This window comes from Rhipicephalus sanguineus, chromosome 4 (genome assembly GCF_013339695.2).
Source record: "Rhipicephalus sanguineus isolate Rsan-2018 chromosome 4, BIME_Rsan_1.4, whole genome shotgun sequence".
Classification (NCBI taxonomy): domain Eukaryota; kingdom Metazoa; phylum Arthropoda; class Arachnida; order Ixodida; family Ixodidae; genus Rhipicephalus; species Rhipicephalus sanguineus.
Genome location: NC_051179.1, coordinates 86982386 through 87004207, shown reverse-complemented (window position 1 = coordinate 87004207; position 21822 = coordinate 86982386). Strand labels below are relative to the sequence as shown.

The 21822-nt window shown below is 45.8% G+C and overlaps 1 protein-coding gene across 9 annotated transcripts in view; it reads right to left on the bottom strand.

The window, feature by feature from the left end:
- LOC119390374 (putative RNA-binding protein EEED8.10) overlaps nt 1–21250 on the bottom strand; it is a 77809-nt gene extending 56559 nt beyond the window's left edge. For 8 of the 9 annotated variants that reach the window (XM_049414759.1, XM_049414761.1, XM_049414760.1 and 5 more), the window contains exons 1-8: nt 21059–21242; nt 18852–18979; nt 17016–17193; nt 15431–15523; nt 12942–13055; nt 4770–4867; nt 4014–4054; nt 1661–1736 (exon numbers count right to left, since the gene is read on the bottom strand). In XM_049414759.1, the coding sequence (XP_049270716.1) occupies nt 1661–1736; nt 4014–4054; nt 4770–4867; nt 12942–13055; nt 15431–15523; nt 17016–17193; nt 18852–18890 (639 nt within the window). In that variant the 5' untranslated portion in view covers nt 18891–18979; nt 21059–21242. Of the gene's footprint in view, nt 1–1660; nt 1737–4013; nt 4055–4769; nt 4868–12941; nt 13056–15430; nt 15524–17015; nt 17194–18851; nt 18989–21058 lie in introns of all 9 variants that reach the window. The other variant, XM_049414758.1, reaches the window with a different exon arrangement.
- Between the last annotated feature and the right edge of the window lie 572 nt (nt 21251–21822).

Genomic DNA, 21822 nt, shown 5'->3' with positions numbered 1-21822 from the left:
AACAAGCCTGTTGTGGGTTTCCTCTGTATGCAAGGACACTCCACACGAAGGGTCGGACACAGCAAGCGTTTAGAATATATTTTAATTCACTTCCAAAGTGTGCCTAAATGCCCATTCTCCCTATCGAAACCCATCGCTAGCGCGCCAACTCTGACGTAGCTGTATAGGAAAGGCAACGAAAGTTGTAGTGACGTCACACCAGGTATGCTATAGTGACGTGAGTGACCTCCGGACCTCCGCCACTTCCGCAACGTACGTACCGGCTGTAGTGAACTAGAATATATTCTAGTTCACTATAGTACCGGCAAAGCATCGGTTGCTACATCACTCGCCGAGTTTCGATCGCTTCCTGGCTAAGTGCGTCACGGCCTTGTGTGGTCACGTGTCCAAGCCTCCTACACTTCTACGTCACTGCCCAACCTCGGCGCCCAGAAACTGAAACCGAAAGTTGTCCACATCAAAAGGCTATATTAAATTATTTAGCGAGAATACATGAATCTTGGTGCGTGCATCATGCTTCCTGGAGCTACTATAGGAAACGCTTACAGCAAAGAACGCACAAGCCACAAACATGGTGGCACCACCCTTTTAAGACGTGCTAAGCTGATTCAGCAGCAACAGCAAGCCAGTACAGCCGCAAGAATGCCGGTGGTCCACTCCCCTTCTTTCGTTCTTTCACTGTGAGGGTTTCTTCTCAGCAAACTTGATGGCTTTACGTAGCATGCGATGGTTTATTGGAGAGCTGCCAGCTCAAGAAAAAACCACGTGCTACGCTACACCAGCTGGCAAGAAAGCATGTTCCACACTTGCCGTCATGGTTAAGAGTGGCACTGGACGGGGATACAATTGATGCAGTAGCTCAATTGGTGGAGCATCGAGCACGTTATCTGAAGGTTGCAGGTTTGGACCCTACCGACGGTGAGTCATTACATCGTCCTCTTTAATTCCTTTCCATTTATGGTATAATTACTAAACTAGAATTAAAAACTACAAATGATGTCCCTTATGCATTCCTTGGCTTCCTTATGTTATGTCTAACAAAGAAATGAGCCCTTGATTCATTTCCCTTCTTTCGAATTGTCCACGATGACCCATGCACATTTAGGTCAACAGCAGAAACACTGTCACAGTGATTACACAGTTGCATGTTAGTGATGGTGCAAGGCGTGTTAGTTGTCAGCACTTTAGTGTAACTCACGTGACATGCATTTGCGTGAAAAGCCACTGGTCAGCCATCAAAACAAATAGGGAACCCTGTGTTTGCCTTTCAGAGGCATGCGTTTCTTTTACACAGACAGTACACAACCCTTTCTTTTCTTGCAATGTTTATGTCTGCATACAAGGAACACTCGATGAACCAAAGGTATTAGCGAGTTTTGCTACTAAGTACGTTGCGTCCAGAACGGCGTGGCCTAAGTAAGAATGGCGTTATGGACGCAACATACACTGTACCGAGGATTGCACTGGGTATGATTTCGTTTTTAATAAAGTCAAACAACTGCTTGGGGTCACTAAATCTGATCCATTTCTCTTACACACTTTGTGAGCACGCTTTATTCTTTGCACTTATTGAATCAATTTTGATGTCCTCGTGGCTACGTACGTACAACTGCAGTTTGCCTCTCATAAAGGCTACTGCACGAAATCTTATTTTCCATACCTCTCCGGTGAACTGGTACATATCAGCCAGGTCGACGTGCTCCAAGCACTTGCAGCGCCGAAGAAGTCGCCGGAGGCTGAAAAAGAAGTGTCGCACGTGGAATGATCAAAACACATTCAATGGGAAATGCTTTGTATGACTGCATGCTATTAATAGTAAACCTCGGAGTGGTGAATGTTGTAACACTTGAGCGTTTTGCAGACCGCCATAAAATGAGAGACTGGTTCACGTGCCAGTTCTGAGTTTGTTCAGTGCAATAGTGTGCATACAAAAACTGCTTTGTGTTAAAAGCCAAGTTTCAATTTTTTTTTTTAATCTGGTCTGCCAATTACACCTGAAGTAGTTGAATGGTGCGAGAGTAATATCGGATGTCCTTTGCTCACATACAAGCATTTCTAACTACAATTTGAATGTGTTCCTTTAGAAAAAAAAAGTATATCAGGCTCCAAGAGGTTAAAGGGGGACGTAGCTTTATGGAACCAAGAAAGTGCGAAAAAATGTAATTTTTTGAAAATGTTATTTTGGAATTCTGTCAGTACCGATGCATAACCTCACAAATTTTCATGCGTCCTAGATCATTATTTCAGCCATAACGGCGTTTTATATCACGTCAACGACCAATAGGGTTTTGTTTTCTGCAATTTTTTCACTGTATTTTCTCAAAACTTGCAAGCTTTTCTCAGCTATGGCACATTCAATTTTGATCATTTTTATATCTTGCTGAAAAGCTGAATGTTTCGAGAGTACAATAGGGTGCCAAATGTTACTTTGGAAAGTTATACATTTTTAGAAATGGTGAAACAACAGCTTTATAACTTTTGTTCTAGGGAAGCTAGAGCCATAATATTACAATTGTAGCATTCCTTGGCATATGTGGAATGCAGCGAAGTTTACCGTATTTACTCGATTCTACCGCGCCCTCAATTGTAACGCGCACCGGTTTTCCGCGACCAAAAAAAAAAAAAAAGTAATACATCGATTGTAACGCGCACCCATTTTTCGTGAGAGAAAAGAACAAAAGAAGTCCGTAGGAGTCAAACTTCGCACATTCAGAAGAACAAGTATTTGGGTTTTAAAGAACTGAAGTTTCAAAAAAGTAAAACACAAAGTCAAAAAGCAGACCTTGCCGCTAAAACTATACTAAAACTGTCACCACTACGGCGGCGATACGAGTCGCGTAGGATCAGTCATCGCCTCCTATACAGTAGACTCTCATTAAACGGAACCTGAAGGGACCAAGAAAATATGTTCCATTTAACAGGAGTTCCATTTACTGAGAGAAGAACAGGGTTGCATTATTCATGTACGAAACCAATCGCATTGGAGGCAGTTGTTCCATTTAAGCAGCAGTTCCGTTTAACAGATTTCCGTTTACTGAGAGTCTACTGTATTAAAGATGCCTGAGGAATGGCTCGAGCTCCCAGCGGAGCCGGCCTGCCTTCAGTTTTGGACAAGCGCCGAGCGGTGGCGCTCGCGACCGACACTATTATCACGGCGGCGGGCTTAGTGTGTGCTTCGTTATCCATCCTTCTTGGTCTTTTTTCTTTTTTTCTCTTCCTTTCTTGTTTTTTTTTTACCCGGCTTCAAAAAGAACAGCCACCTATCATCATCATCATCTTCGAGATCGGCAACTTTGCACGGTTGTTTCGGAGGCTATGCCAAATGTCAAAACTACGGGAGCGGCCGCCACATGTGGCGCTAGCGACCGACACTAGTGGAAAGGAGGAAAAGGAGAGGGTTTGGCAGCTGGTTTTTTGGTGATGCGGCAGGCATCACCAAAAAAGGAGGCGATGGATCAGTCCTCATCGCTGTCGGACAACTCCTTGTCGCTGTCAACACTCTTCGATTTCGGGAAACCGGCCCTGCTTTGGTCCACTGAAACCTTTTCGTGAAGCTTTGCTGTAAAAAATCTTCTGCTTCTGTTTGCGCCAGTCTCGCACGCACGTTTTCGGGAACTCCGAACTATATTCGAACGACCGCGATGCGGCCCGATTTCCGTCCGTCTCTCTGTACATGTAATAACTATTCTTTTAAATGCGGCATCGTGGTACACTCGTCGAGTATTGGAGTTGGCACTTTGATACCGTCGATGCAAACGCAGAACGGGATGACAATCTCCTCAGCACACGTACGAACTGAAAAAATGGCAGAAATGGCCAAGGCGCGTAGGAGGCGGCCATTTTGAAATGTCGATGGCAATACGATAACCGAGTTTCTTTTTTTTTCGGTACTCGATTCTAACGCGCATGCGATTTTTGGACTCGTTTTTCCGGAAAAAAGGTGCGCGTTAGATTCGAGTAAATATGGTAATCAAGTAAGCTCTGTGCAGCCAGTTTTCCCTTCTCAAACTCACCTCTTCTCCCTAACGTCACAGCAATCTTTCAGAAGGACAGTCTGAAACAAAAAAAGCCACGGTTGGTCACTGCTTGAAACAAGGAATGATTCTGCACATTTAGACATCTAACAATCGTCTTTCTTATATGAAACCTAGTGAAAGCATACTTCAATGTACTTTTGTCTGAAGAGATAATTGCTTCACCTGCCAGTGTCATTTCTTTAAGAAAAATGCAGTCATGGGTCAGGCCTATGACTGAAAAAAAAAATGTACAGTCCAATCTATTGTTAAAGGGAACAAACACACCACATGGTTTAAGCAAGGACTTGAAGATATTTTTTTTGTATGTAAAGCAATGTTTGAATGCAGCGGGGCTCTTAACAGACAAGTTGTTTTTTATGCTGCTTTTAATAGTGCCTCATGGTTCTCTTTATAAGCAGGCACTTATAACCGGATCATCACAAGCCAATAAGGCGCTTATCAGGCTGCTAAACAAGACTGGAGTGGATTCAAGTGTGCCAGTGTTGCACTGACATGGTGCGTGATCAGGGTGCAGCTAGGTGGTAGTTTTCCCAAAATTGAACGGAAATTTTAAATTAGCGCTGAAATTGGAGGGGGCGCTTGCTCGGAATTTTAGGGTATTTACCGTATTTTCACGCATATAACCCACATCCCGAACTTTAACTCTACAAAGAAAAAAAAAACTACCGTAAAATCCCGACCAGCAGCACCCCCCCCCCCCCACCCAACAGGCGGCTGACACAGGAGGCTAACCTTGAGTTTTGGACACCTGTTAGCCAGTTGCAGGACGGATGCGTTGCTCAGCTGTACGCCTGAGGCATCCAAGTATTCTAGGTTTGGGCAGCGTGATCCTGCAAAGGGGTGCAACGATATTATTAAAGAAAAAATGAATCGATAAATAAAGTTCACGTCTCTTGTAAACACACGAGGAACCCACGAATGTGCTTGAATGAGGATTAGCGTCAAGGAAAAGACATGACTGAACGCTTGACAAGACTGAGGTTGCTTCAGCTGTTTTCTCGGAGTTCATACCAGGCGATTTGGAAAAAAAAAAAAAAGAATGCCTGGGTTGTCGATTACCCTGAAGAATGTTCAAGGGTTAAAGCACCACGATGCAACAACAACATGAACCCAAAACATTGTCTTAAACAAGAAAGCATACCATAGTTGTACATGAAAGGCAAAACCCTGTAGCATTGCATTTCATGTGCAACTATGGTATGTGTTGCTAGACTCCCGAGACTTTTCTGCCAATGACAAGTGTATAAGACGGGGGTTGACTTCTCACTGCATTTTCTCGGAAAAAAAAGTTTGACCTATACAGTAGACTCATTAAACGAAACCCGAAGGGACCAGGAAAATATGTTCCATTTAACAGGAGTTCCGTTTACTGAAAGATGATTAGGGGTGTAGAATACAAGCCCAAAACCAATCATGTCAGAGGCAGTTGTTCCATTTAAGCAGCACTTCCATTATTGTGACCCGATTCGAATTGGTGAAGTGGAACTGCTGAACTTCGTCTTGCGACAAAGCGGCCGTGAGCCACACAGAGCCGAAAGAACGAAGCTTAGGAAAAACCATGCGCGAGCCATCATTCCCATGCTGGCTGAAATGCCATGCGTTGCAGCTCCAGGGTGTCTACCGAGTTGACATTTCTAAATTCCCTGAGTTTTCCAGGTTTTCCCTGAGTGTTTTTGCAAAATTCCCTGAGTGAAACAGAACTTTGTTTTATGTCAAGATGGGTAGAGACCATATCGCTCGGTAATGTCACTCTCTAATACGCACGTTAGAAAATAAAAACGACTTAATCTCATTTGTATAGTACATAGAACAGTTAAACCTCAATATAGCGAAGTTGGTAAAAGCGGCAACTCACTTCGTTATTTCGAAACTTCATTAAACTGAAATTTGACCTTTCATGCAAGGCATAGTTACTGAAGGATTAATCTTAAATTGAATATGGCACAAGAATGCTCGACTAATATGGCGACATGAAAAAACTTTTTTTATTCTTTTGCGTGAAAAAAAAAATCAATTTTCTTGAGCCTGCGGTGCAGCAATCACAGTTAGATGCTTTGCCAGAGTGTCATATGTAAAGACGAAACAAATGCGGGTATAATGCACTGTGGAATTGCGCTTGTTCTGCTGCTGCGGGTTGTTGTCCTATCCTCGCGCGTTGCCCAGAACAATGCAACGCCTTTGCTGTCATGTTGCCCAGCCGAACCATTTGCTCTCCACGAACGCACAACATCGAAAACCATCCCACATTAGAAAAAGAGTCACAGTTTCACTGCGGAAGCAAAATAGTAAATCCGATAGCAACAAAGAGGCATTTTATATGAATATAGGCTAGCAGATCGCTCCTTCAGGAAACGCAGCCGCTGCACTTGGCTCAGGGGCGGATCTATGCATGGATCTATGCATCGGATCTATGCAGCAGATCTATGCATCTATGCATGGCTCAGGGGCGGATTCAGGTACCTAATAGGGGGGGGGGGTTCAAAGGCTGAAGCCCCCGCTCAGCAGTGCATTTTGGTGGGTCACACATATTTACAATAGCCCAGAGGGGATTATGGCGGTACCTGAGAAGCCTTCGTTGTAAATGTGCATAGGGAAGCAGGAAAGGGTAGAGCGATGAGAGAGGTAGAGAGCAGGGACAAGATTCTCTTTACCCCTTTTGGGCAGTGGCAGGCAAAGCAACCTGAAAAAGGAGGCAAACTCAACAGGCAGCCTGACAAAGGAGGTGGGCGACAGGCACTGAAGGGAGGGGGCGGGGGGTGGCTTAAGGGGGGGGAATCGCCGCTACCGCCCCCCCCCCCTTTGGATCCGCCGCTGCTATGGCTTCAACGGAAGTTTTGCAATTAGAGCACAACACCTACAAAGGTATGAGCCGTCTACTGATCCCCACTAAAAATACCGCGACGCACGCGACCACGCGCGCTGGTAGAAAGTACGCACTTCCTGTCAGACTCACGCAGCGCCCCCCCCCCCCACCTCCCCAACCTTCCGCCTCTTATCTCCATGTGCCCATCGCGCGAAGGAGACGGTCGGCTCGTTTCATCTCTGCTTAAGCCCCGTTCGTCGGCAGCGCTCGCGCGCTTTCACTCGCACATGGAGCATACGACGCGCGGGGTGATTTAATCGCAATTTGGACTTGATAAGGAAGATCACGGCGAAGGCAAAAAATTCGCGTCGGAGTGTCTATATAATTGCTATCGCAAAAAAAAAACGATATAGCTGCGGGCTAAGATCGCATGAAAGCACGGCAACAGCCTGAATTACGGCACATCCGATTAAGGTGGAAACGTTACTGTTTTCCGACATCGCGCACCTAGTCGAGCAAGTGGGACCAGTGCCGGTGTCGCGAATATCGGTCGCCGCTATGCCTTGGCTCTGAAAAGTTTTGTAATTCGGCTGTGTAGCAAACATCCACGTGGTGTGGCTGGTAATTGGGAGCTGCAGCCCCAAAAAATATCGGTCGACTGCCTAAAACTTGTTTCAGCAGTGCCCTCATCGGGAAAAAAAGAAAAATGCTTTCACTTGCTGTGAATGGGCCCGTTAGTTACGCTAGCTCTCGCCTGGAAATTTATTCTATTCTTCACGGAGTCCTAAATAGCATCTTTGAAGCTCGGGATCAGAGCGAGTGAGTTCTCCGATAACATCCAACAAGCGTCGTCTTTTTTCTCGCCGATCGGGAGAGCTTGCCAGATACCAGCCTTGTCGAATACATCCGCTTCCTGAACGATCGCGATCGCTTGCAAGATAACTCAAGCTCGTTACACCTACTGCTACCGCTTCTACAACTAATCATGCTTGTTACTTGACACACGGCGATAAAAAAAAAGAAACACCATATCGGGCGCTAACGCACAGCACGCGCGAGAAAGAACACAGAACTACACCGTGTAGTCACAGAACACTCTGACAACATTGCGCGATACGATGTGTCGTGGTTCATGGTTCCCGCATGCCACGCATTAGCCGGATTCTCTCCCACTTCACCGCTCCGAAGGCGATGACAGCATCGAGGTGCGCCCACTTCCCCGCTACCGCAGCGGCCGTTTGATTGGAAAAAATGCGTTCACAAAATATCGAGCCAGCGCTACCGCGACTTTCTTTCCCTTTGAATAAAGTTACTTTGGATTTTCCCTGATGGGAGCACAATTTCCCTGAGTTTTCCCTGAGAATTTCCAGACTACCCAAAATCCCTGAGAATTCCCGGTTTTCCCGGTTTTCCCGGTCGGTAGACACCCTGAGCTCCCATAGACACTAGTGCCAGATTTCCCTCTAGTGAACTACAGTTGAAACTCTATTTAACGAAGTGATCGGGACCTGCAAATTACAGTAATCCCTCGTTATAACGAAATCGCTTTATTCGAAATATCGCTTTATTCGAAATACCGCAACAACGGCGAATCAAACCGAACGCTGCCGCCACTTCAGCGGCGGAGTACGCACGTGCTACCGCCTCCTCGTCCATGACAATCTTTGTCGCCACTTGAGCTGTCGGCCTGGGCATCCTGGGTCCCTGCGACTGCAGCTACAATGTCCTCGTCAGCGAGGCTCACAACAGCCTGAACATTGCAGTCCGCTTCCACGAAATCGTCCGCAGACACTTCGGGTGGTACGGCAGCCGTGAAGAGGGACGACAACTCGCGAAACGCGTCGTCTATGCGCTCGTCGTCGCAGTCTTCACCGGTTTTCGCAAGTTCCGCCGTCACGAAGCCTGCCTTCCGGAAGCAGTTGGCCACAGTGTCCGTCTTCACGTCTTGCCAGGCGCCCGTCATAATTTTAATGGCACCAAGCAGGTCAACCTTCAGCTCGGTGCCCATGCATAGAGTGCCTGTTCAAGAACCAGGCAGACCGCCTGTTCTACTTTCATGTGGGCTGGAGCGCGCACATGACAGGCTCCCGACGTTCGCTGCTCTGCCGCCTTTGCCTTGATGTCTGCCTTGTTCTTCAGCAAGGTGCTCAGCGTGCTCCCTGGTATCCCGATGTCATCCGCCACCGCCGAACTTTTTTCGCCCGCCTCAACACGCTGTATGGCTTTCAACTTTGTCGCAATGTCAAGGTTCTTGCGCTTCTTGACGCTGGCCATTGCTACACTAGAAGTCGAAAATTCAAGCAGTCCGCAGCGCCTTTGCACAGCACGCACGCAAAAGAGGAACGCGGTGGTACAGTGCAGTCCACTTATAACGATATCGAGAAAAACGAAAAATATGATCGTTATAACCGGTGATCGCTATATCTGGACTGCCGTCAAAAAAAAAAAAAAAAAAAAAAAAAAACGCGGGACGTATCTCTGTAGCTCCGATCCCGAATTTACCACTTGCACTAAAGAATAGATGTTCTAGAAAGCAGGATGTCAAAAACAAAGTTTTATTTGAAGCTCCAACGAGAGTGTCAAGCTTTAGGCGCACCTAAATAGTCTCAACATGGTCTAAAGAGTCTTGAAGTATCCGTGCGCCATTGCATGATGTACGAATGGTGCGTGCCGTTAACCACCGCGGCGGCAAGAGCGCACAACACGCAAGCACCACAAAAACTGCACACGCCGGCCAAAGCTCGGTTCATGTAACGGAACGTCACGAAACTTCATATCAAGGCCGGCGACTAGGACGGGCTCCTGTACGGCGGCGGCGGAGCACGGCTGACATAACGACCACTCCGATAAGTCTCAAGAGCGAACAATGACCCGCCAACCACAACGGGAGACTTGCAGCTGTCCGCCAAGCATAGCGTGCCTGCACGGCCAGCCTGGTGCCTGCGCTGAACACTCGCTTCGTGCTACAACGGAACTTTCGAGGAATTCAAACCTAGCATCGCGGCGCGCGCGCGGCCTCCGCGGCCGGCGCGGGGCGCACAGCTTTGTCGGCACGGAGGCGGGCCCGGCAGGCGGCCGCTAAACTAGCCAATTATTCAAGATGGTGTCGGTGACGTAATTCTTTGGGACGCCGGAGCGGCGCGCCAACTTGCTTTTCGCCTTTTTTTTTTCTTTTCTTCCTTTTCTTTCGGTGCGATTGTGGGCCACGCGCGAGCGGCGCGGCACAACATGTACTTTAACAACGTGAAGCGGCTAGCGCCATCTTGTGGTGCGCTGCGCAAGCTCGCGATGGCACTCGGCGCGTGGGCTCCACTGACCTCGTGGGCTCCGCGGGCGGGCGCGCGGCGCACGCAGCGCGGAAATGGCGGCAGATACGAACTCGCGTAGGTGAACGTTTCGCCCCGTCTCGGCATCGTTCGTTTCAGGGGAACTTGGAAACGCATATGTAACGATTATTATACACAGAAAATGCCGGCCAGACGGCAAATTTCGATCGTTATATCCGATATGCGGCCAATAACATATCGTTATATATGGTTTTTTTCCTCATAGACTTAATGCATAAAATGACAAACATAACTCGACCCATCGTTATAACCGATATATCGTTATATGTGGTATCGTTATAAGTGGACTGCACTGTATGCGACAACTACGGAAGTGCGCTCCGCCAACAAAGCGCTCGCGATCTGTCGCGATGGTGGCGATGGCTACCCAGGCTACCTGCAAGGGCAGCAGCGATGTACGAAATGCGCGAGCTGTGGTTGGCTGAGCAAATACTGAAGGCGAAAGGCGAACAAAAAAAAAAAGATGGTTGATCCCTCCTTCATAGGAACCGGAATAACACGAAAGTAAAGCGTGCCCTTACAGAAGTAACTGAATGTTTACAGAAGTAACTGAATTGATATGAGAGAGTTTGCACAATGTATATTGATGTCTGGCAGCTATAGCACCGTTTACCATGTACTTAGCTTTAGGTGCACGTTAATGAACTCCAGGTGGTCGAAATTTCCGGCGCCCTCCACTACGGCGTCCCTCATAATCACATCGTGGATTTGGGATGTTAAACCCCAGATATTATTATTATTATTATTATTATTATTATTATTATTATTATTATTATTATTATTATTATTATTATGGCACCGTTTAACGTGGATGCACCCACTTCGATGATTGGTGGTACATCTCCATTTCGACGACTAACATCCATGTTAAATGATTAAACAAACCCTTGTGGTAGCTGTGAAAGCGTAATCAGAGAACGAGGTGTGATAGCCAGAAGAGCGTCGCATATTGGACGCTGAACTTCGTCGCCATCCCGCGGCATGTTAAAATGTGACTGAACACCACGGCCGGATTAGAGGGAAACGCAAAGCGCATCCCGCCGCCTCGGTAGCCCAGCCGCGATTTTTCTCGGGGCGAGCACGTTTGCGGTGAACGCGGTGTTACAGCCAGGTGATGCAGGCGCGCGTCGCAGAGCTATTTTTGGTTTGGATTAGCGTGATGCTATGAGCGAGGCTGACGCTTTTACAATGAATGGATGGATGGATGGATGGATGTATACGGCTGTTAGATCGGGCGGCGGCTCACGCCACCTAGCCATAAAACGCTTGGTCTAAGATCGCCACCTCGCGGTGTTTAAGGCATTGACAAAATTGAACTTCTATTGAAAACGCGCCGAATGGAACGGACGTGTAACGCGTTGCGGTTGCTAATCGCGGAGGCCACAGTAATGACGAATTACTCTACTTTGCCGCTCCCAGAGGGCAACACCAACCCGCCGACCGAGAGAGTGGTAGATATAAAAGGCGCGTTTGTAAAGCCTCTAGAGTCTGCGGCCGTGGCGCAGTGGATAGCGTACCCGGCATCTGTTGTTGCGGACCGAGCGGTCGTGGGTTCGATGCCCGTTGACGGAACTCTTTTTCTTTGACATCTGATCGTGTATATTTTTTCTACGTCATTTCCGTGACGGAAATGCGTCACCGAAGTCTTGGTGGACCCTGGCATAAAACACTTTCGTGTTAAAAAAAGGCGAAAGGAGGAGGCCGCCGGCTACTTCGTTCCTGTTCTCCGAGCCGACGGTAACGCGGAGAAAGCATGAGAAAGAGAGAGAGAAAAAAAGAAAAAAAAAGCCGTTCCGCAAGTTGGAGAATGCGCCCAACAGGAGTACAGTCTGAGCCCTCTCGCCCTCACGTTTTTCGAGCGTATCGGCTGTCGGCAGAGGCACGGAGAAGCGAAGGTCGTGCGGCGCAGCGAATGCCGACATGCGCCTTCCAGCTCGCGCAGTGTTCGATATATCTGATGGCGGGTAAAAATACCGTTCGATATAAACGTGCGAATTTCTATACTTTTCAGAGGATTTTCAAGGGGATAATTTACGAGTTCGATATAGCCAAAAATTCGATATGTGTGGGTTCGATATATCCGTGTTCGACTGTACACTCAAACGTCATTATAGCAAAGTTGCATCTGACATGAAAATCGGTTCGTTATATATCCAAAAATTCGTCATAAGCCTGTATTTGTTAACACTGTATCTATAACAAGACTATTCTTCATTTACTTCGTTATATCCGTGTTCGTTATATCGAGGTTTGAGTTTATCTCCTCGTTGTCAAGAACTTCTGTTGTGTCAGTGTCCATTTCTGTATTGGCGATCATGAAGTTGTCGAAGTTATGATCTGTGGCCACCTCGTCACGCCGATGAAGCTCTTCCCAACAAATGGGCGATGCCTCTTCCTGCTCATGTTGCGGGCTTGTGGAGCCCGATGCAGCCTCGACGCAGCCTGGCAGCACACTGCCTGCCAGGCTGCGTCTAGAATGTCAGGCAGCACACTGCCAGACATTCTACACTCCAGAAATTTGGAAAAACCTATTTTTTTATGCATCTTTTTTCCTGGAATGCTTCGTTAAATCAAGTTTAGCGGTGAAGCTTGTTTCGTTATCTTGAGTTTGTAAAAGCATTAAGCCTATGGGCAACTGCGGGGCTAATCCAAATTTGTTCGTTAAATCGGGAAATTCGTAAAATTGGGTTTCGTAAAATCAAGTTTCAATTGTATTATGAAACTCTATGCAAGCAACAAGTCACTAATACTCACCAATGGCCTTGACTGCCCTGTGGTCGAGCATGTGTGATGCTGTGGCCAAGTCCAGACTGCGTAATGACTCCCCACAGCGGCTTAGGATTGCTCGCAGGATGACAACAGTCAAAGCTGCCAAAGAAGAATTAACGACGTTATATCTTTTAGTAACAACACTTAGATAAAGAAGTAGTGCTAGTTTGAAAAGCACTGATGGAATGGAATGGTGGAATAGTTTGAAAAGCACAGAAGCAATGGCCCACTGTGGGGCACCACACGCTGCCCAAATATCGCTGAAAGACTTAGGCACAATATCGACTGCAAAAAGAAACATCTTATGATGTTTTCTTGCACAGTTGGTGTTTTTCTTTCATGAAGGTCAAAACTGGCGAAATATTTTTGGACCACAACGTCCGTAAAGTCAGTAAAAGTTTCAGACCGCAATAGGTTAACAGTGGTCGGTCAGGTTGCCACAACTTGGTGGGCAATTTTCACAAACACTTGTTTTCCTCCAAGGTTGTGAAGAATGGTGGCTGAGATATACTACATGACACAGATCAATTGGCAGTGTGTACATTAAATGACGTTTTGAGAATAATTTTTTATTTTAACGCCAAGGGTAGAGCTCTGTCTCTGCTCTTCTGGGAACTATGCACATCTGACCTTCTTTCTACAAATGTTACAATAAAAGAAAAACAACAAATTAAATTGATGTGCAAAATTAGACAACACCATTTATATTGTTGGTCAGAATAGAAATCAGTATGATGATTAAAACAAAAATAAGTGTGAGCACAATACCATGCAAAAGACAGTTTAGATAAGAAAAACACTAAGACATAGTACATAAGGAGTCCTGTATGTTTTAAAGGGGTCATGAAGTACCCCTCGGGCTTGTTGCAAAAACACATCCTGCAGAAAGCTGACATGGCTATGAACTGCTCAGCCAAATATTGCAGTCGTGCTTGCCGCGTAAAGGCTGCAAGCGGAGCACAAAGTTGGTGTTTTCTCAGGCGCCCTCTTTTCAAAGAGGCCGGTTCTCACTCTCGTCGGTGGGCGGAGCACCTGCCAGTTGACGCCGCGTATCCGCTTCTCCGCGTCGCAAAAGACATAGCATCCTCATTGGCCGATAGCAGACATAAATCGAGAGCGGCGTTCGGATCAGATGCGCTTCTTGCCACGGGGTGCCGCCACTTGCCGGTGCTGCACTCCCCAGTCTGCTAACTTTACACGGTAGCCACACTCGCACACGCGAATCACAGCATCACGACGCGCGCTGATGTAACTTCTTCCCCCGCGCTATCCCTCCCTGTCTAGCTTCCAGTGCGCTCGTCGGCAAGAGAAAAAGAGAGAAAGCGCTGAGAGCGTGCGCCAAACCCCTGTAACTCCGCCCGTTCTTGACAGATTCGAGAAATTTTTGTGGCAATTGATTCGAGAGGCAGTAAACTCCGGTACTGAGGTCATTAGATCATTACTTGGAAAAGTGGTTCATGACCCCTTTAACGTGACAAGATTTGTTCGTTCCAATTCGTCATACGCAAAAAGAGCAAGGTACTACTAAAACCACTTTGTGAATTAAGATACAAATTTCCAGTGACCTATCTGACTCTGCCCAAGGTTTGGCGAGAGCCAACTGTGTATGCATTTGATGAAATAGATGCGAAGTGGTGACTTGAAACCCGAAACTATGTGGTCCTCATTCCAGTACTTATCGTAACTACCACTCTTTCTCATTAAAAAGGAATTCACCGACGATTATGATACTGCCTAATGCAAATTCTAAGCACAGCTTTGTGTTGGGGCAACGCCAACTGTGTTTGAAGTTTTGGCTATCCGCAGTTGTAGCAATGTAATAACATTCGCTACATATTGCCACAGAAACCTCCAGAACTCGAGTGCTACGCACACCACTCTGTGCATTGCAGGCGTTGCAAACCAAGCGAAACACTGACAGCCCCGTTATGACAAGCAAAGCCAGCCGCAGTGCACGTGCCAGCCCTGCATGCGCAAGAGCTCCCACCGAGGGGCCAGCGCACGTGACGGAGGAAGAAAACGAGGTTAGACGCCGGTGGCTCGCGATATCGACAAACTCCGTGTCACTCTCTTTCGTCCTCGTTTGCTCTATCGGTTACGCCGATGCCGCTCAGCGCAGGAACATGTGCCCAAGAGCTGCACTCTAAGAACGTTAGATAATACACTCGCATGAAAGGTTTCTACAAGGAGACAATTTTACAGTTTTTAACCACTGTGCTCTTATGTCCAGGTCATCTTCCAGCTTAGGGAAGTTTAAATGTCAATCAATAGTGGCCCATTTCTTAGGTAAAACACTGCTACAAGCACCAGCTTTATCTTTGCAGGTAATGTTCTTTTGAGGCAAACTGTAACGAAACATCACTAAACTGAATTGATCGTGAACTGTTTTATATAAAACAGTAACAGATGGGAAACAAGAACGTGGCAGTTTGAAAGTAGAAAAGAAACAAACAAATTAAAGAATAAACCCTTACGCTTTCCCTGGCTGATTGAGAAGACGCCTGTGAAAGAGAGCTTGCATTGGGCCTTCCAGAGTCTTTTTGCAAGTTCTTTCCACCGATGGCACACTGCAAAAAGAAAACACGCAGATAGTGAGGGCAAAAATGGCACATTTTTCGCTCACAACCAATTTTAGCCAAACCGGATAAATATCGCGCTCTGCTTAAGCTGAGACACCCACAAGATAGCGATGCCTTTAAAAAAAAAAAAAGTTCTGCTTCGCATTGCATAAAATACATTATTTCAATCTATAATATGAGGTTTTTCATGAAAGAACTAAGAAACAATTAGGTAGGTATGGGGTATGCAGTAGTGCAGCTCTCTGGATTAATTTTTACCACCTCGTGTTCTTCAGTATGCACTGTAAAAAAAAGTGCACGAGCATTACACATCAGTGCATTTCGCCGCGATCAAAATGTCACTGCCTTGGGCACGGATTGAACTTGTGACCCTGTGTTCGGCAGCGAAACATACAAGCCACTAAAGCCAGCCCGAAGGGGTTGGTACTAAAGGCATACAACAATAAAATTTTACTCTGTGCAAATTGAGCTATATCTAACATTTGAGCAATTTTGATAAATCTGCAGTAGGGCTGACGATTGTTAAATTTTCATTTGAGCAGCCTTTAACTAGTGCATAGGCGAACAACGCACCTGATGAGCAGGGAATGCGCTATTTCTAGCCACAGCACCGCAAAATCTTCGCTGCTAAGCGATCACGGCGGATCAACGAGCAATAACAGTGGTCCTTTTTTTTTGTCATCAGGCCAAAAAATGTGCACCATTCTAGCAAGCTTATCGTGGCAGATGCAATCCCACTTCGAAGAAGACATTTATGCGTGGAGGCTGCTTTATACTTATGCTAGCTGATACCCACCCTTTGTACGTAGCCTAAAATATTCTTGCAAATGGCTCATAAAAGGCTCTACAGTTGTTCAAGAAATGTGTAGATGATGTCTGGCAATCAAAGGGATAATTGACAACCACCCCTCTTTAGCAGAAACTGCAAGGAAATCCATATGGGTTTCTCAGAAAGGAAATCTAGTTGAAGAAAATTCGTCCTGGTCCGGGGATCGAACCCGGGACCAATGCCTTTCTGGGGTGATCGCTTTACCAAATAAGCTAACCAGGATGACAGCAAAAAGCAACCGCCCTAATAATAATACCTGGGGTTTTACGTCTCAAAAACCATGATATGATTATGAGAGACACCATAGTGGAGGGTTCCGGAAATTTCAACCCTCTGGTGTTCTTTATTTCGCCTCCATCAAAATGTGACCACCGGAGCCGGGATTGAACCTGCTACCTTTGGGTCAGCAGCAGAGCACCGTAACCACTGTTCCATCGAGGCAGACAAGCCATACTGCCCTGGCAAGGCATTCGACCCGGACGATGTTCTATGTCCGAACAGGGACAAACTTTTGTTCAACTAGAAGCTCCTCGCGAATCTCTTTCAAGAAATGTGTCCAAGTGTGACTAGCGTACAGTCGCAACTCGCAGCACCCCACAATTACGCCCTTCTGGGCCTGCGTCGATTGGGTCAGGAACGATAAAACCGCACCTCTTTCAATGATGACGCGCGTCCTGATGTCGAGCCAGCCGAGAACCAAGAGCAGGACGTCATCTGGAAGCTCCTCCACATAGCTTGGTGATTCGAGAGTCTTGGCCGGATCCGCAACTGTTGCAACATCTGACACGACGTCGCCACCACTTTTCTGTCCACCCGGTTCGCCCTGCGGCTGCATCCAGAGATAAACATGAAATCCACTGACATACTTTAGACAAAGCACAAAGGACAACTGAAAGCACACATTGTTAGTCACACCACCTGCCAGTGAATGTACTAAGAATCTAGAATAACTGCCAATTGGGTACGCTGGTATAGGTTCATAATGAAAGAAGCACAACTTGCATGGAGAGACAGAAAGAACACAGTACGGAGCGCTTATTAGCAACTGAAAATTTTTTATTTGTGAAAGAATTTGTTATGTATGCATCACATGAATGCATGTCACCACAAACCATCATTATTATCTAAAAATAGTATGAATCAACGAAATACAGCAAGAACGAACGATTTCATACAACAGAAATGCATGTGTAATAATAATAATTGTAGGGGTTTAACGTCCCAAAACCACGATATGATTATGAGCGACACCGTATTGAAGGGTTTGGGAAATTCAGACCACCAGAGGTTCTTACGAACACCGAAGGGAATGCACATGTGAAACCGCTGAATATCGACAAAAACACATAGTCATGTTACATCCAAAAAAGCAAATTCAGAATAGGACAGCAGTTCAGACGCCTGGCTGAACTGCTTTCTCAAATAAAAAATTTTCGGTTGCTAGTAAACGCTCCATCCTGTGTTCTTTCTGAGTCTCCATGCAAGTTGTACTTTTTTCATTACTTAGAATCTATAACGACTTCCTCACACACGTCCTCACACATGAAGCAAAATATAATTATCTGTAACTATCTGAAGATTTGAGTGGCAGTAAAAGATCGTAATTAAGCTTACTATGGGTTCAAAGTGGAAGCACAACGTAAATATGACACTGGAGTGCTAAACTATGTAGAAAACAAACATACACTCAATTTTTTTAGCATGTAAAACACAGCATGTCTCAGAAAAGACGAAACCAGTGAACTTTACAGAATGAAACTTTGTGCAGCGTCAGTCATCATTCTTAGGCTGCACTTGATTGCTATTAAGATCTAAAATAAGCCATCCTCAGTGCAGTCGATAGGACATTCGACCATTTATCAAATGGACTCCTCAACGATTAAAAACAACATAAAAAAAACGGATTATTAACACGAGTCCTGGCCTAAGTGGGTCCCAGGGCTTGCCATCGATGGCACTGTGGCTTACAGCTGTAGTGCGCCCCCCCCGCCTTGTTTGTAGAGACAGGGCTGCCCAACTTTCGGCCCAAGAATCCCTGAGCTTGCTTTACGCAAGTAGAGGCCTGCTTTCAACTCTGGTGCATCACTTTGCCGACAGCAAGGCGCCTGCACTTCTGTGTCACGCTACACATCAACATTGTCGATGCAACTTGCCTGTCCCTTCTGCGACAGCATTTGACAACTTCAAACGCAAGGTCCTGCAGATACCCACGTACACAATCTTCAACAAAGCTCCGACAGGGAAACAATAGTTTGTTACAGCACGAATCTCATTAAAATGAGCATAGTTTGTTACCGCATGAATGTCATTCAAATGATACGTTATATCATGGTTTGATTGTACTATTCAAGCTCAAAGCACAGGTCAAATCACAGGTGCTTCCGAGATGGATGTGCCGTGTCTTAAATAACATTTGTTTCATGTGTGATATCCACAATTTTTTTAACAAGGGACCCGAAGGGGCCATACTTCCTCAAGTGTACACACCTCCTCAGCTTCGGGTGCCGCGACATCGGAGGTAGGCATAGTTGGAAACTCTTCAATGGGGTAGTCGAAAGAAATTGACACCACAATCCAGGAACAACCTTCAGTGCTTTCAGTCTCGGCTTGTGGCTCTTCTAAATCTAGAGGAAGAAACCACAGATAAGCAGATTAGTATGCGAGCGAGTAAGCGTTCACTAAACGTTCCATATCTAAGCAACAGCTTGCTTTTGTTACATTATCACTGCTTTTACAGTGATACACAACCAACCAATAAAGAAATGGCTCATGGTAAGCATGCCGCACTATTGAGGCTCCTTATAATGCCATAGTAAAAACTTCAACTATAGGAAGTACGCACCGACATAATCAAGGCTGCCATTTTGTAGTACAGTGAGCACAATAAAAAGCTGAACTTTATATTGACATGTTTATCCCCAGAAGTACAGCAGAAGCCGTGGACCGTACAACGAAGTGGTGGTGCACGTTGACGTCACATTGATACTCCCTGTACGAGACCCAAGGAAATGAAATTTCATTGCACCAATGCAGCCATAGAATAAAAACGACCACCAAATTGCACGCCTAAACTTCAGGCTGCTATCCCAGGCTCAGATGCGCGACAATTTAACGTTTTCTTAAATTCCAAGGCCCAAAATTTGTTGAAAGAGTGAAAGCAGTTCCTGCCACTGCTTTCGTAACCGGTCATAACCTGTTCTGTCCTTTGCTTATAAGTTACTTAGGCGGAGGATGTTCAGGTTCAAACTGACATAATTAACACAGCTGTGCCTATTAATTTTACCCTCACCAATACCTCTGAAAGGCACCTACATGTCACCTGTGGGAGCTTTTGTTTTCAGTCAATATTTCCTACATTATGGAACACCAATGGTTTGCTCGGGATTGTGGTTCACTGAGTCAACCCCACTATAAGCAAAACCATAGTAGTGGGCTGTATTACTCTAGACTATCTAGAGTTCTTGAAGTATGCAAATATTTTCCTGCATTTTGCCACAATCAAAATGTGGTCACCAAGACCGGGAAGTGATCCCACGATGCACAATGCCATAAACATTGCGCTACTGAAGTGGGTTGACACACAATGGTGCTGGTAATTATGAGAATCTTCATACATGTTTCAGAATGCAAAGTAAACCTGCACAACAATCTTCTCATTGTCTTGCTATGAGTGCTCAGGGTAATCTCTGCAAGGGTCAAGCAGATGAGATTTGACTAAGCGGCCGTAATCTCAAATCCACACTGCTATGCCGCGTGTACAGTATTCTACACAATCTCTACAGTTAGATTTGAAAAGTGCTGAAGGAATGGTTGATCCCCTTCTGTCTCTAACAAAGAAAAATTGCTCGCAATATTACGTGGACGCTGCAGGTCCAGTAACCGGCGTAAATCTAGAGAACAGCAATGTCATCAATAGCAGACTGAACGGTGCCGCTGTCGAAAAGCTTCGGTGGCAGCATGGGTTTCCCACTATCCTCAAACTCTAAAGGTGCTGAACCAAGTCGGAGGGGATGCCAGCGTTAAAGAAACTATGCAAAGCAGCACAGCCAAAAGCTTGAGATGCACATTCGGGGTGAAAGGTCGCGAATAAATATTGCAAGCCGTGCTAGAACCTAAGAGGCGGTAATCGTCTTGGAAGGTTATCGTGTCGACGCACAGTTCGCGAAAAGCTTTAAAAAAACATACGCGTCTGACTTTATGGGTCAATTCTTTCGGCCTAGACGCACAAAAAGAATCCGCTGTTCGAAAGCCTTATCAACTTCACTTTAAAGGCGGCAGTGCATGCTGAGCTAGCAGTTTGCAGCGAGAGTGCAACAATTCGAACATTTATTTACCCTTTCATTCGCCTTTGTTGTGGGGTTTGCACCGCACTCTCTGAACAGCGGACGACGCTAGGACATTTTACGGTTTGAATCTTCTTCGAATCACTTGAGTGCGCAATGCACTTCACACGTGTAGTTCTTGAGAAGCAGGAAAAATACATCGAGTCTTTCCCACAGGCTTTTGACACCTCAAACAGCCAAAAGGATTGTCACTGACACTGGCTGTGTACCGATTTGATTAGCCTCTTTGGTATTGATGCGTGAGTCACTAAGAAAACCGGCTAAATACGAATATTTCAGGTGTACGGCGATAACAAAGCATAACTACTAAGAGCACGCAGCGTTGGGAAAATTTTCTCACCAGCGACTTACCTTCAGCCCAAATGGTTACCGGAGAGCAGCGGTTCAAAATTGATGATGCGCGGGAACTATTGCACAGCTCTCTGCTGACCGAATATGAGCATTATTAAAGCGTCATTGTCCCGAAATGTCAAAGCACCGCGCGTGATTCGAACTGTCACGAGCGAAGCGATGCTCGCTAGAAAAACAGGCCAAGTTCGCGGTATCAGCTGTGATACGGTTGCCAGCACACCTTCAGAAATCGCGAGTGATGGAGAAAAAAAAAAAGGAAGAGAAAAATAGCGCAGCCTCACGCGTGGCCGCGCGTGTATATAATGCGCATAAATTATTTCATAGAAAAATATGAAGGCTGTAAAATATGGAAAACTTTGTTGTAAATTTGAGTTTTCTTTCTCTCTTTCTTTTTTAGATTCCTGCATGGCGAGACTACAGACGTTGTGAATTCCACGAGGATAGAAGCTCGGTTTATTTCCCTGATTCTTTTTGGCGTCATTCTTTGTAAATGGTGGCACAGTGGTGATAAAGATTGGAGCAGGGTAGAGGGCACGTCCCATCTATGGAGCGTCCACTCATAGAGATAACACAAGTACTGCATGCGCGTTCGTTTGCCACTTTAATTAATGAGACATTTAAAGTGACACTAAAGTGAAACAATGAATCAGTTTAGATTGATTAATTGCACTCTTCGAACTGTAATGCCGTTAATTTCACCATCATAAGTTTATTAATAGAGAAGCAAATAAACGTCAAAAATTTTCATTTTTAAATTTCGCGCC